The sequence below is a fragment of the Dipodomys ordii genome, unplaced genomic scaffold (assembly GCF_000151885.1).
Source record: "Dipodomys ordii isolate 6190 unplaced genomic scaffold, Dord_2.0 Scaffold26, whole genome shotgun sequence".
In the NCBI taxonomy this organism is placed as follows: Eukaryota; Metazoa; Chordata; class Mammalia; order Rodentia; family Heteromyidae; genus Dipodomys; species Dipodomys ordii.
The window spans coordinates 4067518-4082099 of record NW_012267242.1 but is presented as its reverse complement, the minus strand read 5'-3'; the positions used below and the strand labels follow the sequence as shown (position 1 = coordinate 4082099).

The 14582-nt window shown below is 37.6% G+C and overlaps 1 protein-coding gene across 3 annotated transcripts in view; it reads right to left on the bottom strand.

Moving 5' to 3' along the window:
* Kcnk2 (potassium channel, two pore domain subfamily K, member 2) overlaps positions 1 to 14582 on the bottom strand; it is a 167400-nt gene that overhangs the window by 50559 nt on the left and 102259 nt on the right. For 2 of the 3 annotated variants that reach the window (XM_013015127.1, XM_013015126.1), the window contains exon 3: positions 11731 to 11848. The exons of the other annotated variant lie outside the window; for it this stretch is intronic. In XM_013015127.1, coding sequence (XP_012870581.1) covers positions 11731 to 11848 — 118 coding nt within the window. The remainder of the gene's footprint in view (positions 1 to 11730; positions 11849 to 14582) is intronic. 3 annotated transcript variants of the gene reach the window in all.

The following is a 14582-nucleotide window of genomic DNA, read 5'->3' as shown; positions in this document are numbered from 1 at the left end:
GAAGGGTAAACAAAAGGAGGAGGCTGCAATGCTTGGTAAGAAATGTACGCATTATCCTGCCCATGTAATTGTAACCCCTCTGTACAGTATCTTCACAAATAAAATAAAAAAAATAATAATAATAAAAAAAGATTTCATTTCTCTCCAATTTTGCAGTGGCACAAAATTACATTCTTAATGGGAAAATTAAAATAGAAATTATTCAACCCAATGGTTCTAAACTCTTTTGTAGGTTATGGATCTATGATGGTGAGTCTTAATTAGAACGAGAAGTGCTTGAGGAGATTACTAAAGTACACCTATGGATGCAGTCAGTGAGTTGTTTCTAGAGCAGATAAGGGAGGGGAAACCTGCTCTGAATAGGGGAGGTACCATCCCCTAGGATGGAGATGTTGATGTATTAAAAAGGAAAAGGAAGGAGTCACCAAGCGTAGGCATTCTCTCTGTTTCCTGGCCACCATGAGTGAGCTGCTCTGCTTTGCCACATCCCCATGCCTTAATGGACTAGAACCTCTGAAACTGTGAGTTAAGCAAATTCTTTTTCCCTTAAGTGCTTTTGTTAAGTATTTGGTTATAGACTAATACAGAAGAAGCCTTTTGGGAATCTGATATACACCAGGGACATTCTATCCAAAACACATGGTTCTAGATCCATGAAGCTTATTTATACTTTTCAGAGGTTCACAAACATAAGTCACAATTCTTAGTTGAATCTTTACTGAACTATGAAGAAAAAGAAAGAAGCAGAGGATATTCATTTAAAAATTATATGCAAATTTCTGGGTACTGGTGGCTTATGTCTGTAATCCTAACTATTCAGGAGGCTGAAATCTACAGATCAGGATTCAAAGCCAGCCTGGACAGTAAAGTCTATGAGACTCTTATCTCCATTAACTATCAAAAATCCAGAAGTGGAGCTGTGGTTCAAGTGAAAGGAATAAAACTCAGGGGCACTGTCAAGATCCTGAATTCAAGCCCCAGGACTGGCGCACACACACAAATAGAAAGAGTTTGGTGCCAGTAGCTCACACTTCTAATCCTAGCTTCTCAGGGAAGCTGAGATCTGAGGGCCGTGGTTCACAGCCAGACCAAGCAGAAAAGTCTGTGAGATGAGTATCTCTAATTAACCACCAACCAGAAGAGGTGCTGTGTCTCAAAGTGGTAGAGCACTAGCCTTGAGGAAAAAAGCTCAGGGACAGCACCCAGGATAACACCAAGCCCCATGACCAACAACAAGAACAAAAATTAATGTGTACTTTTTGATGACTCATGACTTTCTATTGTTAATATTGTTGCCATTTCTCTCAGTACTTAGGTAGAACTAAGACCTGGCTTCATGGGATTCCTTTCCACTTAAAATGAGTCATAGCTATAATGTACTTTTGTGCACATAAACCACAGTATTTAAACATGAACCTCATTTGGCACAGGTACTTCTTTTATAAACATTATGCTGTCCTTACAATACCACATAACAATGCCAATTTTCCAACAGTATGCTTTCACAAGTCCAACCCCTCTGTACAGTATTTTCACAATAAAAAAAGGAAAAAAAACAACCAAAAATAATGAAAAGAAAAAAAAATTGAGAAGAAAGCAAATATGTAGCAGCATTACCTGGACAAATGTGAGGACATTCCTTCCTTACCAAATGAAACACTTGATATAATTACAAACCAGATTGTTCTCATAATCAGCCCACCATATCCACATCTCTGTTGGTCTGCCAGATGCTGTATACAGTTTACAATCTATGGCAAACAGCATTGTATTTCAGAGGTTAGAAAGGGGAAGGAGTCAGGTCCAGTTGCTCTCCTCTGTAAACCTAGCTACTCAGGAGGCTGAGATGTGAGGATCTCCAGCCCAGGTGAAGCAAGGAGGCTGTATCTAAGTAACTTCTCACAACCATCCGGGTGCCTTGCTGGGTGGAGAGTGCTTTCTACCCAGCACTGAAAAATCTGGAGGTAAGAGAAGCCATTTGTTGAATAGCAGACATCATGCTATTTAGCCCCAGGAGAGCTTTGTTCTTACCTCCCTAAATAGTTTGATTCACTCGCCAGTGAATAGCAAAGTATCTCCCTATATGGAAATTTTGAGGTATATCCCCTATATGGAAAGTTGAAGCTGACCCCTGAGCTACTTCCCTAGATGGAAAGGTCTGATAGTACCCAAGCTACTTCTTATATGGTCTGCTTTGGTTGCATTTGGGTGTCCCACCCAAACAGGTGGGTTTTGTCTTTAAAAGTTTCATTCAAGCTCTGTGCGTGGCTGCAGGTCTTTGAGACAGGAGCCCACCAGCAGAGGCTAGTTCTCCAATAAAGGCTCCCAGTTCAACCTCTCAAAATGTAGCTTCTCTGTTTCTCACTGACAAGACAGGCAAGAAAGTCCATGAGACTTATCTCCACTTAACCACCAAAAAGCTGGAAGTGGAACTGTGGCTCAAGTGGTAGAGAGCTAGCCTGGAGCAAAAAAGCTTGGGACAGTGCCCAGACCTTGAGTTCAAGACCCAGAACCTACAAAGAAAAAAAAGGAAGGGATAGAGATTCCTTGCTTCCATTTTTGAGAGATAATATCAAGATTACAAGAATTGGCAGTGGTCATTTTCCAGAACATTAAAGATATGTTACTGAAACCCTCCCCTAAATGGAAGAATTAAAGATAAGTGTGTTTTGTTTTAGAATACAAGGGACTCCTGATTCAAATAGACCAGAGACAAGGAGGATGATTCTGCTAATACCTAATGACTATCTCCTCTCAATGGAATTTCTATTAGAGCAATATTATACTATTCTGTATTATCCTATTAAATTAAAGAAGGGACAAGGAAGTCTACATCCTTATCATTTTCCAAATTCCTTTTCCATCAGCACGGGATTGTGAGTACCAGCAGTACTGGGTGTTCTGATCTGAACCTTCTTGCCTGATGTAACAAACATATGCAGACAGAAGATGACTAATCTATTTCATTATGGTGTAGCAGTCTACCCTACTCCATATGCAGTAATTCAGCTGATGTGATTTTTGGACTCTGCAAACTTAACCTCTATTCCTGTGCCATTTTTTGGTGACAAATGCATTTCTACTTAGAAAATAAGTAAGCCCATATGCAGAATTTAAATGGCAGAGACTTACGTTAACATTCTGGAGATGAGTTTCATTTGCATTAAGGGACCCAGAAGAGGAACAGAGAAGCAAAGATGCAAAACAACTTATTATTTAACTTATTAACATCTTCCTTTCTATTCCTTTTCTTCTCTTCTATTCCATTTCCCTCCCCTCCACTCCCCTTCCATTTCCTTCCCTAGATGCCCAAAAAATAAGCATCCTCCTTAACAATTTGGTCCAAAGGAAACGCAAAGTAATTAGAGTTGGAGTTGAAAGTAACCGTGAAAATCTATTTCTCTTTTTAATTTGTCTGTAAAAACTTCAACTTTGATTTAGAATGTGCTTCCCAAATCCATAGTTTTCTAAGAGACTGGTGAAATGCCACAGAGTTATGAGTGCACTAAATTTATAAGTTAGCACTCAACACCCAAAGCTGCGATGACATCATGCCGTAAGCCACTGTTGGCTGTCAAATTCTACACCACCACTTCAAGCCCCTTCAATTCCAAGTTCAGACAATGATTTCTGCGGTCACAAAGTTGAACAGCAAACAGTGAGACTCTCCCCCCGTTACCCCCACTCACATTTTTAAGTTATAATTTCCTATTACATACAACAGCAAAAGCATATACTTCTTGCTGAAAACAAGCTCAGCATATTTCATAGTTGGCAACATAACTCTCTGGACTTCCAACATGCACTGGTATTAAATTGCTTGTTAAAGTTGCTTTCTTTCTCTCCTTTTCTTTCCAATCAATTAAACATTGTGTCAAACTGGCAGGATGTAAATTTGCAATAGCTCTATGATCAGATCATAATAGCTGAAGCAATTCAATTTAAATAAAAGCAAATTGAAAACTCCAGTGGCTGGTTCAATCTATAAGACCAAAAAAGAAAAAAAACACAACCCAAGGAAACAAAAAGAATCATAGAACCTGCATATCTAAATTCAATGTCAACTCTTAAGTGGTAGAAAAGTTCTTGTAAACATGACACATGCCATTCCAAGGTAATGTTTTCTATTCAAACCTTAAATTCACTGCAGATCAAAATGGTGACTTTATTATTTGCATTCCAACATGCAGAAATCATGTCAACTGAGAGATACACTGAGATAACTCTGAACCCTTTTTTGGTTCAATTTTCATTGTGGAAAAGTTCGTTATTTTAATTATATCAAATTGTATTAATTATGGGTATCTATTAATATAGAATTATAGTTCTATATTAATGTAATTATCAATTACAGCTTAATGGCCTCAGGTAATAAAATCATCTTAATTTTATTCTAATCTTTAACTTCAAAATCAAATGTAATTGTCTATTGCTTTTTTTTTCTTTTTTTCAAGACAGGGTCCATCTATGGACTCTTCAAACTTTCTGTCCTCCTGTCTCAGCCTCCCAAGGGCTGGGACTATAGGTACCCACCACCATGTCTGATTCATCATATCATTCTTGTAAACTGCATTTCCAAGACTTTAACTGACTTTTTTTTGAGCTTTAAAATATGTTAACTTCAAAATGTTAACTCCAGAAATGGCTTAAGATTTAAATCCTAGCCCAAGCCACACTTCTAAGAGCTAAGTATATCTGCACCATAAACTTTTTAAAATTCACTTATCTATCCTTGATTTATCTTCCTCGCTGCCACCCCCTTAGTTGAAGTAAACATGATTTCTTATTAATTAATTACATCCTTGTCAAGTTTTTTTTCCCCATCATTTCTCTGCTTCCAACAACGCAAATTAATTCACGGGATCCAAACCTACCAGGTGAGACCTCAGTCCCACCTGACTGGCCCTACCCCACACACTAACAGTATCCCCAGTCTGCCTACACTTGTTCTTAATGAACTACAAATCCACAGGTTCTCAGAATCACTCCTCAAGTTCGCACATTCCTGAGAAATGGATTCAAAGAACTCAGGAGATCTCCGTATTTGCTAATACTAGTTTATTATAAAGAATAAAACTCAGGAACAGCCACGTGAAAGGAATGTATTAAGCATGCACAGAAGCACAGATCAAGGGTAGGAATTCCATTGTTTTATAAACTACCTCTGACATGTCACCATGTATTCACCAACCCGACATTCTCTTAACCTTACTTAAAGTATTTTAAAGAGGATTCATTACGGGGACATGCTTGATTAAACTTTTACATTGATCTTTGGTGATTGAACTCAATACTCAACTTCAGGCCACTCTTCCTTCCCAGTAGGCCCAAGAGAAGGCTGATATCTAATTACAATTGGTTTCTGTTGTGTTTTCAGTTCATCTCTCAAAATCCTTGTGTTTGTAACTTAATCTCCAATGCAACAGTGCTTAGAAGTAGACCTTTAAGAGGTGATTAGGAAGGATAAATGTCAGGATTATATAAGTGATTCTCAATAAAAGAATAAATTCAGCAACTCCCTCCATCCCTGTCATATGTGCTTTTTCTCTTCCACCTTCTACCATGGGATGAAGGCTATGGACTTCCAACCATGAACTTCCCAACCTTCAGGACTATAAACCAAGCAACATTCTGTCATCTATACGTTATGCCTTCTACAGGATTCTCTTACTGCTGTAGATGAAGACAGTTCTGGCTACCAACTTCTAAAATGATCTAAGGCCAGATATGAGTCACTTCATTATCAGAAACACAGGCACCATTGAAACAAACGGTGGATACCCAAAGGCATTCCCATTACTCACAAGATACCAGACTGTAAGATTCTGTTCTAGGAACCTGGAAGAGTGGTCAAATATATTTTTTATTAGAGTATACATTGAAGGACTGACCCCCATCCTATTATCCCAGGCCCATACAGATGCCAGGCAAAATCCCAGGTACGTGTGAACTCATCTGAAGTGCAGGCAGAGCAATCCACCTGAGCCCATCTGTAGATATCCCATTGTGGGCCCAGCTAAAAGGTCCCCACCATCCTTGACCTAGTGGCTTTTTTATTAACCTCTGCCTCCTTGCTTGGGCCTCCTATACAAACCCAGCTCCTGTCCCAACTGTCTGGCCCAACCACAGCTTCCAAACCTGCGGGAAGGTTCTGTGCCCCTCGCTGTTCCTCAATAAACAGTCCTCACCTGTTGACAATCGAGTCTGGCCTATTCCTTTTCTGCTCTCCTCCATTTTCCTAACATATATATTTTGTGTATTCGTATCTTTATGCATTTTGTGTTGCTGTATCAGACTTCCACAAGCTGTAGTTAGAAAGTAAGTTTATTTGGTTGACAGTTCTGCAGACCGAGAAGTTCAATAACACAGCATGGGCATCTGATAGGGTTCTCTTTTGTCAAATATCCAATGGCAGAAGGACAGAAGGGTAAGAGAGTACACAGAATGAACAGGACCTTCCTGAACTTAGCTAGTTCTTCAAGGTTCCATCTTCGATACTGTTACATTGGGGATGTAATACATCAAGTCTGGGCAAACCATGCACACTTTAGCAATTAAACCACACTGCTCCTGGGTCTTCTTGCTTCAGCTTTTGTTCATAAAAGAGCAGCTAGAGCCAGGTCAAACTACAGCTCTCCTCTGATAAAATCTTGCAAAGGCCTCTTACTAACTTCAGAATGTCACCGTAATCTACTGAGCTGGGCATGATCTAGCTCTTGCTTTATCCTGCAACTCACTTCTTCCCCCTGCCTCCCTTTCTCCAGATTTCCAGAGTTTGCCATCAGACTGGCATCAGCTACATTCCTCAAACATGCCCAAATCCATCCCACTTCAGATCTCTGCCACTTCTGTGCCCTCTGACTGAACTTGTCTTTCACATCTGCTTACATTGAGGATGTCTTTGCAATCTTCAGGTTTCAGATTAAATGTCACCTTGTCAGAGCATTCTTGTGAGCATCAGCTTCTTTAGAATACCTCCCACTCCCTGCTCTGACTTTCTCTATTCTTTTACATGAGCATCTTCTGTAGCTCTTCTTGTCATCATTCATGCTCTTGTTTATGAATCTTCTGGTTGGCCCGTAGACCTTTCCACCTCAATGCAAGCTCCAAGAGGCTGAGTAACTAACTTGTATTCTTTGCCTGCCTGACTTAAAGAAGAAACAAATAAAAACGTTGAGGGAGGGAAAGAATGCTATAATAAAGCTTCCTAAAATAACACAACATATAAAAATCCTTAACTCCGGGCTGGGAAGGTGGCTCAGTGGTAGAGCGCTTGCCTTGCATGCTCAAGGTCCTGGGTTCGATTCCTCAGCACCACATAAGCAAAAAGAAAAAAGCCAGAAGTGGCGCTGTGGCTCAAGTGGTAGAGCGCTAGCCTTGAGCTGAAGAGCTGAGGGACAGTGCCCAGGCCCAGAGTTTAGGCCCCACGACCGGACCAAAAAAAAAAAATCCTTAACTCCTTTGTCTTAGAATCAACTAGTATGATTCTCTATGAATTACAAGTCTGTTGCCTAAATATTAATTTCATTTTCAACACTTTGACTCCTCTTCATTCTCTTAGTCACCAAGATCAGTTGCTTCCTGCATCTAATTCTTGCAACATTCTATCTTCCTCCCTGCATTCAACACCAACTCTAAGCATCATGGGTAATAGTCTCACCCCATGGACCTCAGCCAGGGTCAACTAACGGGGGGTCTCAGCTGGACCATCAGCTTCCACTTATTTTCTTCCTGACACATCCACCCCCTAAAGTCACTGTAACCTTTCAATTCACTTTTGAAATAAAATCCATGCTTTATCTTACTCTATTAGGTACAGAATCCTCAAAATAAAATTACATTAAACTACATTTGCCCAGCTAAAACAGTTAATAATGTCTTCCACTCTCCTGTTACGAATTCTGCTGGTCTACCCAAAGGCTCATCTTTCTACTCCCCAAAATAAGTCAAGAGTATTACAATCGTTGGGTTTGGGCTTAATCATGCCACAGTCCTTTTTCTCCCTCAGCTTAAACAAAACAGTTTCCTCCAAGCCCAGTTCACATCCAGTTCCTCCATTTTCATCTCTCCACTCAGCTCTAGTCCACATGCTGACCTTCTTCCCCACATACTGCACTGAAAACATTGTTCCATGTGGTATTTGATTACCCAAGACTTACTATTGTCCTTCATCTATGTAATTTTGAACTCTCAAAGGAAATTGAAGTAGGGTATATGTCTTTACTTCCTTATATTCCCAGTGGTGGCCAAAGTAGTACTTATCCAACAGGAGACACCCTGGCACTGACTTACAGGATCCTGAGGATGAATCCCTTCAGCTACAACCAGCCATCCTAGATGACCTACCATACCTGAACAAACCCTCCTGTCTCTTGCCTTTGATCTTTTCCACGAGTTCTCCATGCCTGAAATGCCCCTGCTCATATTTATTTGCCAAATCCCTAATTCTCTTTCTTGTCCCAATTAGGACAACACTATGAAAAACATCCTTACCCTTTACTCACCTGCCAAATCACCCTGATATTGAAGCACATTGTTGATCAACATAGTCTCATTAAGTGCTCAGACTTTAGCATCCAGAACAACTATAATAGCAATATTTATTTTCCCATTGGTTTCCCTAATTGACCTGTGGATAGTGTGAAGGCACAAATGCATTTTTTATCTTTGTGACAGCAGAGTAACAACGTTTTTAGTTTATGTTGAATAAATGAATAAAGAAACAAAACAAGGTGATAGTGAAATCCATTGAAAGAACTAAGATTTTGGCCTCACAGGTAACCAGTGGGTGTTCATGTGCAACATGCCATAGTTCACACCACTTAGAATCATTATTTAGTTTTTACTCCTCAATATAGTACTTAAGCACCACATGAGTTGCATATTTGGGAAACAGAGACAATCCAAACACATAAAAATCTATACCCTCATAGAAACTGCATATTGCCATCAGAAACAGGCAAGGGAATGTGGTACCTCTGCTCTGATTAATTTGGATACCAGTAAAGAATTCTAGACTGAAGCTTTCTGCAATAAAGGGGACATGAAATGCTTCTTGTAAGAACCAAAATGAGTTAAACTATGAAGCTATTTTAAAAGTTGGGTCAGCAAGATTGGCCAGTATCCTGGAAATGGAATATGAAAGAAAAGGAAGGGCTGAAGATGGACTTTACTTTCTGCAACTGTGGAATATAGAATTTGTGAATAGTTTAGAAGGGAAATATGCTGGGGGAAAATGTGTGCACATAGGAAATGATGGTTTAAAACTACACCTTAAATTTCAACATATTATTTTGCACAATTAAACTTCCCTTGGGCATATTTCCAATAAATAATGTTCAGATCCCATTTTCTTAAAACACAAAATGAAATTTTATAAAATAAAATGGAAAATCCTTGAACAATATAACCAGCCTATATTCATGAAGCATTGCCTGATCTAGGCACACAGTAAAAGCCACTGAAATTTATTTCCTAAAATTTTCCCAAGTTCTATTTTCAAAATAATCAGTGTTAACACATTTAGAACTATAAGTAACAGTTCCTATGACTATTTTTTTTGGGGGGGGTCCGGTCGTGGGGACTAAACTCTGGGCCTGGGCGCTGTCCCTCAGCTCTTCAGCTCAAGGCTAGCGCTCTACCACTTGAGCCACAGCGCCACTTCTGGCTTTTTTTCTTTTTGTTTATGTGGTGCTGAGGAATCGAACCCAGGGCCTCATGCATGCAAGGCAAGCGCTCTATCACTGAGCCACCTTCCCAACCCCTCCTATGACTGTTTATAAATGGAGGTCACACAATTATAATCATCATCAATGTCATTAACTATATCTTGAATAATCATGATTCGTAATTCAGGTGTCAAATGGACCCTTAGAAAGAGGCTACATTTTTCTAACTGCTCTAAATTTTAATCTAGTGCAAAGTCAGAGGATCACAGAATAACAATGTCCCCATGTGAATGACTCAGAATGACTTAAGCTATCTAAGACTAAATACTTGCATGAACAATATGAGATTTGGGCCTTTAGGCAACTACTTAAATAAGCTAAATAATAAGCTACTGTCCTTAATGGCTATAATTTGGAGTAAAAGTAGTAACAATGGTTTATTTTTTTTTCATGCAATGAAGTATATGCCTGTAAAACTTAACTGAATTTGGAGAATCAAAATTTGAGAGTTTATAAACGTATGATGCAACAGTAAGTCTGTGTAATGACTATGTCTCTAGCAAAATTGTTCAGTGGAGATCATGATGAGTTATAACTTGGACTTGGGAGTTTTCATTGCACAGAAAGGACCTCCCTCACTCAGTCTGAGAGGATTTTTTCCCCTTGCAGTCTCTAAGTAGTTTACACAATAAATGGTTATTTCCATGGTAGAAATGGCCAACATGTCTATGCCTCAAACTTAACCTATTATTATGGTTAGAAGTGAAGGTTGCCCTTCTTCCAGATTTTCACAGCCACAGAACTCTTGACCTGGCTGATGGAAAATGTAAGCATAAACATTGTTTCTTGACCTCAAAACAAAAGCAAACAGTAATATGCAGAGGCATTTATTTTGCTGGCACTACAGTGGACTCTATATAGACAGGACACTAAAAAAAAAATCTTGCCTAAGGAAGAATTTTAAGTGCAAATTCATCCATAAATTTTCCATGCTCTCTTAATAAAGATTTTGATATAAAGTGATGAGATGAAAACTTCCTGACCAATTTATTAATGATATTAATGTATACAATAAAAACTTTTAGAATCTTAATTCACCCCATAACCAGGGATAAGTCCCTCGTGAGTCCCAAAATCTCATTGCAAGCGGACGTGCCTACAATGAAAAAGACTTCCCTTTGCATTTTTTCCCACTTGAAATTCATTCAGGACTGTGACAAATGAGTCAGTTTCCTGCCCTTTCTTAAACTCACCACCTTCCATGAAGAGGAAAGTTGAAACCCTTTACAATCTTCATAGAATGACATACATGGTTTTGTTATGGGGTCTGCCCTGAAATAGTCTACATGGGTCCTCAGCCTGAATAACTGATTAAGAGCAGACATCTCTGTGCACCCAACCTACTGCCTTTTAGGCTTGGTGAATGTTTGCATAATCAATTAAAAATGAGACTGCTCCAGCATGTGACTCAACATTTTAACAAACAATGGGACTAGGAAACATATCAAGGCTTTAAATTGGCTCCTTTCTGTAATCTTCACATTTTAGTGTTAATTTTTAATATGTTCATGCTATTATCAAAACATAAGCTATAAAAGCCGAGTTAGGATAACACATGAGCATATAACAACACACACAGTCTATGGAAACAAATGGATCAAGGTGATATACAAAAAGAATACTAGGAAAAAAATGTAAAAATTGTATTCAAGTCCCTACTTGACATATTAAAGACACAAGAAAATTAAAGATTATTTGCCCAAAGATTTCATTGTTCCAAGCCAATTTTGACATTACATCATATATTGTTGAAAGGACTCCACAGGGTTGCTGCAGAGTCACATACATAATTTAAATTTAGGTCAATATTCACCGTTTAAACTTGTCAGTATTCTGGAATAATAACTTCATTCCTTTATTCCTCTTTCAAAATCATCTTACTATAATTCAGTTTCCTACTGTAAGTAGACTATTTTGACCAACTATATAAAGAAAATTCAAAGAAATGCATTTAAGGTCACAAACTACATCAAAATAAAACATAAACTAGATTGTTTCTTACCTATGGTTGTAATAACAGTGCCAGCAAAGAAGAAGGAACTTCCTAAATCCCAGTGACTGATTTGATTGGAGGTGTTTCCTAAGGGAATAATCCCCGCATTTATTGCTGCCACTATTTGCTGCAAGTTTAAAAAGAAATTGATCAGTACATATCAAATCACATTCAGGCATCCAGCACCATAAACCCCACCCCAAAATGACTAAGTAAACAAAGGTAATCCAAAATTTTGCTTCTCTATCTACAATACATCAGAGATTAAAACCTTCTACCCAAAATTAACAGTAGTTAAGTATGTTTATATTAGATATTAATTGTTTACATTAGATATAAATTTAATGGATCTGCATGAAGCTTCTAATAGTATGTTAATACACAGTCATATCATCTCATGTCAAATGAGATGACATATTTAGTGACATTTGAATCAAAAACAAAATATAACAATGCACTAATGTAAATAGCACAGATTAGCTATAAATTCACATATTAGAGTAGGTTTAAATAAGCAAAATATAATGGCCTTATTTTTTAAAGTATTTCCAAAGTGGTAATCATTTTAAAAGTTAAATATATGTATCCATGTTCATTTCTACTATAATAGCTAAGTTATAGAAATAACCTAGGTGCTCTACAATAGAGAAGTAGATCAAGAAAATGTGATACATATACACAGAGGAATTTTACTCATCCATTAGAAAGAATAATAAGTATGTCATTTGCAGGGAAATGGAGGAAGCTAGAACAAAACATCTTAAGGGAGGTAAGCCAAGCTCGGAGAGACAAATGGTGCATGCTCTCTTCCATATGTTGAAGCTAGATCTAAAACACAACTGGATATGATAACTTACACGAGGCTGTACACATTAACACATAAACTAACCAACTGAAGGAGAGTATGCATAGGAGAGGCATTCAAAGGCAGAACAACTTTGAACATCTAAAGTACTGTCTATCAAAATGAATTCCAAGAAATTGAAACATGTTTTTTGTTTTCATTTTTTTCTTTGCGGGGGAAGGTTAAGGGGGCACAGAAATGGAGGGAAGAAGGATGAGTAAATGCAGTCATTGCATTTAATACACACTATTTGCAGTCATTGTATTCAATATGATGTAAACATGCACCAGTAGGGATGGGAGGGGAAATGAGGGAACCAGTGAATTAAGGGTTGACATTGCCCAAGAAACACTGTACTAGTAACCTGACTTTTGAAATTGTAACTCTTTTGTACAACTCTTTAAAAATAACCAAGACAGCCAGGCGCCGGTGGCTCACACCTACAATCCTAGCTACTCAGGAGGTTGAGATCTGAGGATCGCGGTTCAAAGCCAGACTGGGCAGGAAAGTCCATGAGACTAACAGAAGTAGTGCTGTGGCTCAAGTGGTAGAGCACTCACGTTGAGCTGAAGAGCACAGGGACAGTACTCAGGCCCAGGGTTCAAGCCCCAGGACAACAAAACAAAACAAAACAAAAAACAAGGCTAGGTTGTCTATAATTATGGAGAGCATATGTCAAAAAAGACCCCCAAACCAGGCAAAGATGAAAAGAAGGTGATAACAATTCATGGTCATACTCTTATCTCAGTCTAGTTAGATTTAGATTCAGATTCCTTGAATTTCTACAGATTCTAATAAATTCTATAGAAACACCAGAATTCTAATAAATTCTATAGAAACACCAGAGGCTGTCATCTGCAATGTTCTCACAGGAACCACAGGATCTGGAGATTATATAGACACATAGATTACATGTATATGCCTATGTGTATATATGTATATGTGATATGTCACATATATCCTATATGTATACATTATGTATTATTGTGTATACACCTATATATGCATACATACTATATATAAAGTTTATCAAAATATAGTTTCTACATACCAAATTTGAGTTATCTGAAATCTTATATTCAATCTTCTTAGTTAATTGTAAGTAATTATAACTAACAGGATCATGACAAAAAAGAAATATATTTGGACTAATCTTAATTATCAGTAAATTATTTAGTAATTTATGTTTTAATAACTAATACTACATCTAGACTTAATTATTAGTAATTTACTTAATTTATTTATTAATAATTATTACTAGTCATGATGCAGTTTTTGTCATTACCATATTTACTTAATCACAGTCTAATATGTAGGCGCATGTGTTGTTCTAAAATTTGTCTCATACAACATGATTTTGCAATCAGATTTGCACATAAATGCTTTGCATCTTTGAACACTTTCTTAGGAGCAATTGCTAAGAATAAAATTAGCACATTAAACATTATGAATATTTTAAAGCATTTGATAAATAGCAAATGGCTATCCAGAAAATTCCTCTGTTCACAATGGCCTCTAGCAATCCACAAATGCTTAATAATATCTCTAATAATGTCTTTTTATGTGTATAGAACTAAGATGCTTATATTTGTATATTCTTTATTATGAGCAATACTGGACAGTATGCTTCTATATCATAGATTAACTGTGCAAAAACAGACACACATAAATACATGCCCACAGCACACAATGAAGCTGAGCTTTGACATAGTTATTTCTATTGATCTGACTCTAGAGTAACTTTGATGCCAAATAGTGCATGTCTTATTCATTACTCTTCTTTTCAAACATGTTTTATTTCTTTTCTGTTATTCTTGCATAAATTTATAAACATTTAATTAAATTTAATAGAAATGTTCATCTCCATAAATTTGCAAACATATTTCTAGTAAAATGTTAAATATTTCAAGTACCCATCTTGTGTGGTGATAACATGTCTATAATCATAGCAGTTGGAAGGCAGAGCAGAAGGATCATGGTGGGGATGTAGCCAAAAGGGAACTCTACTATTCTGTTG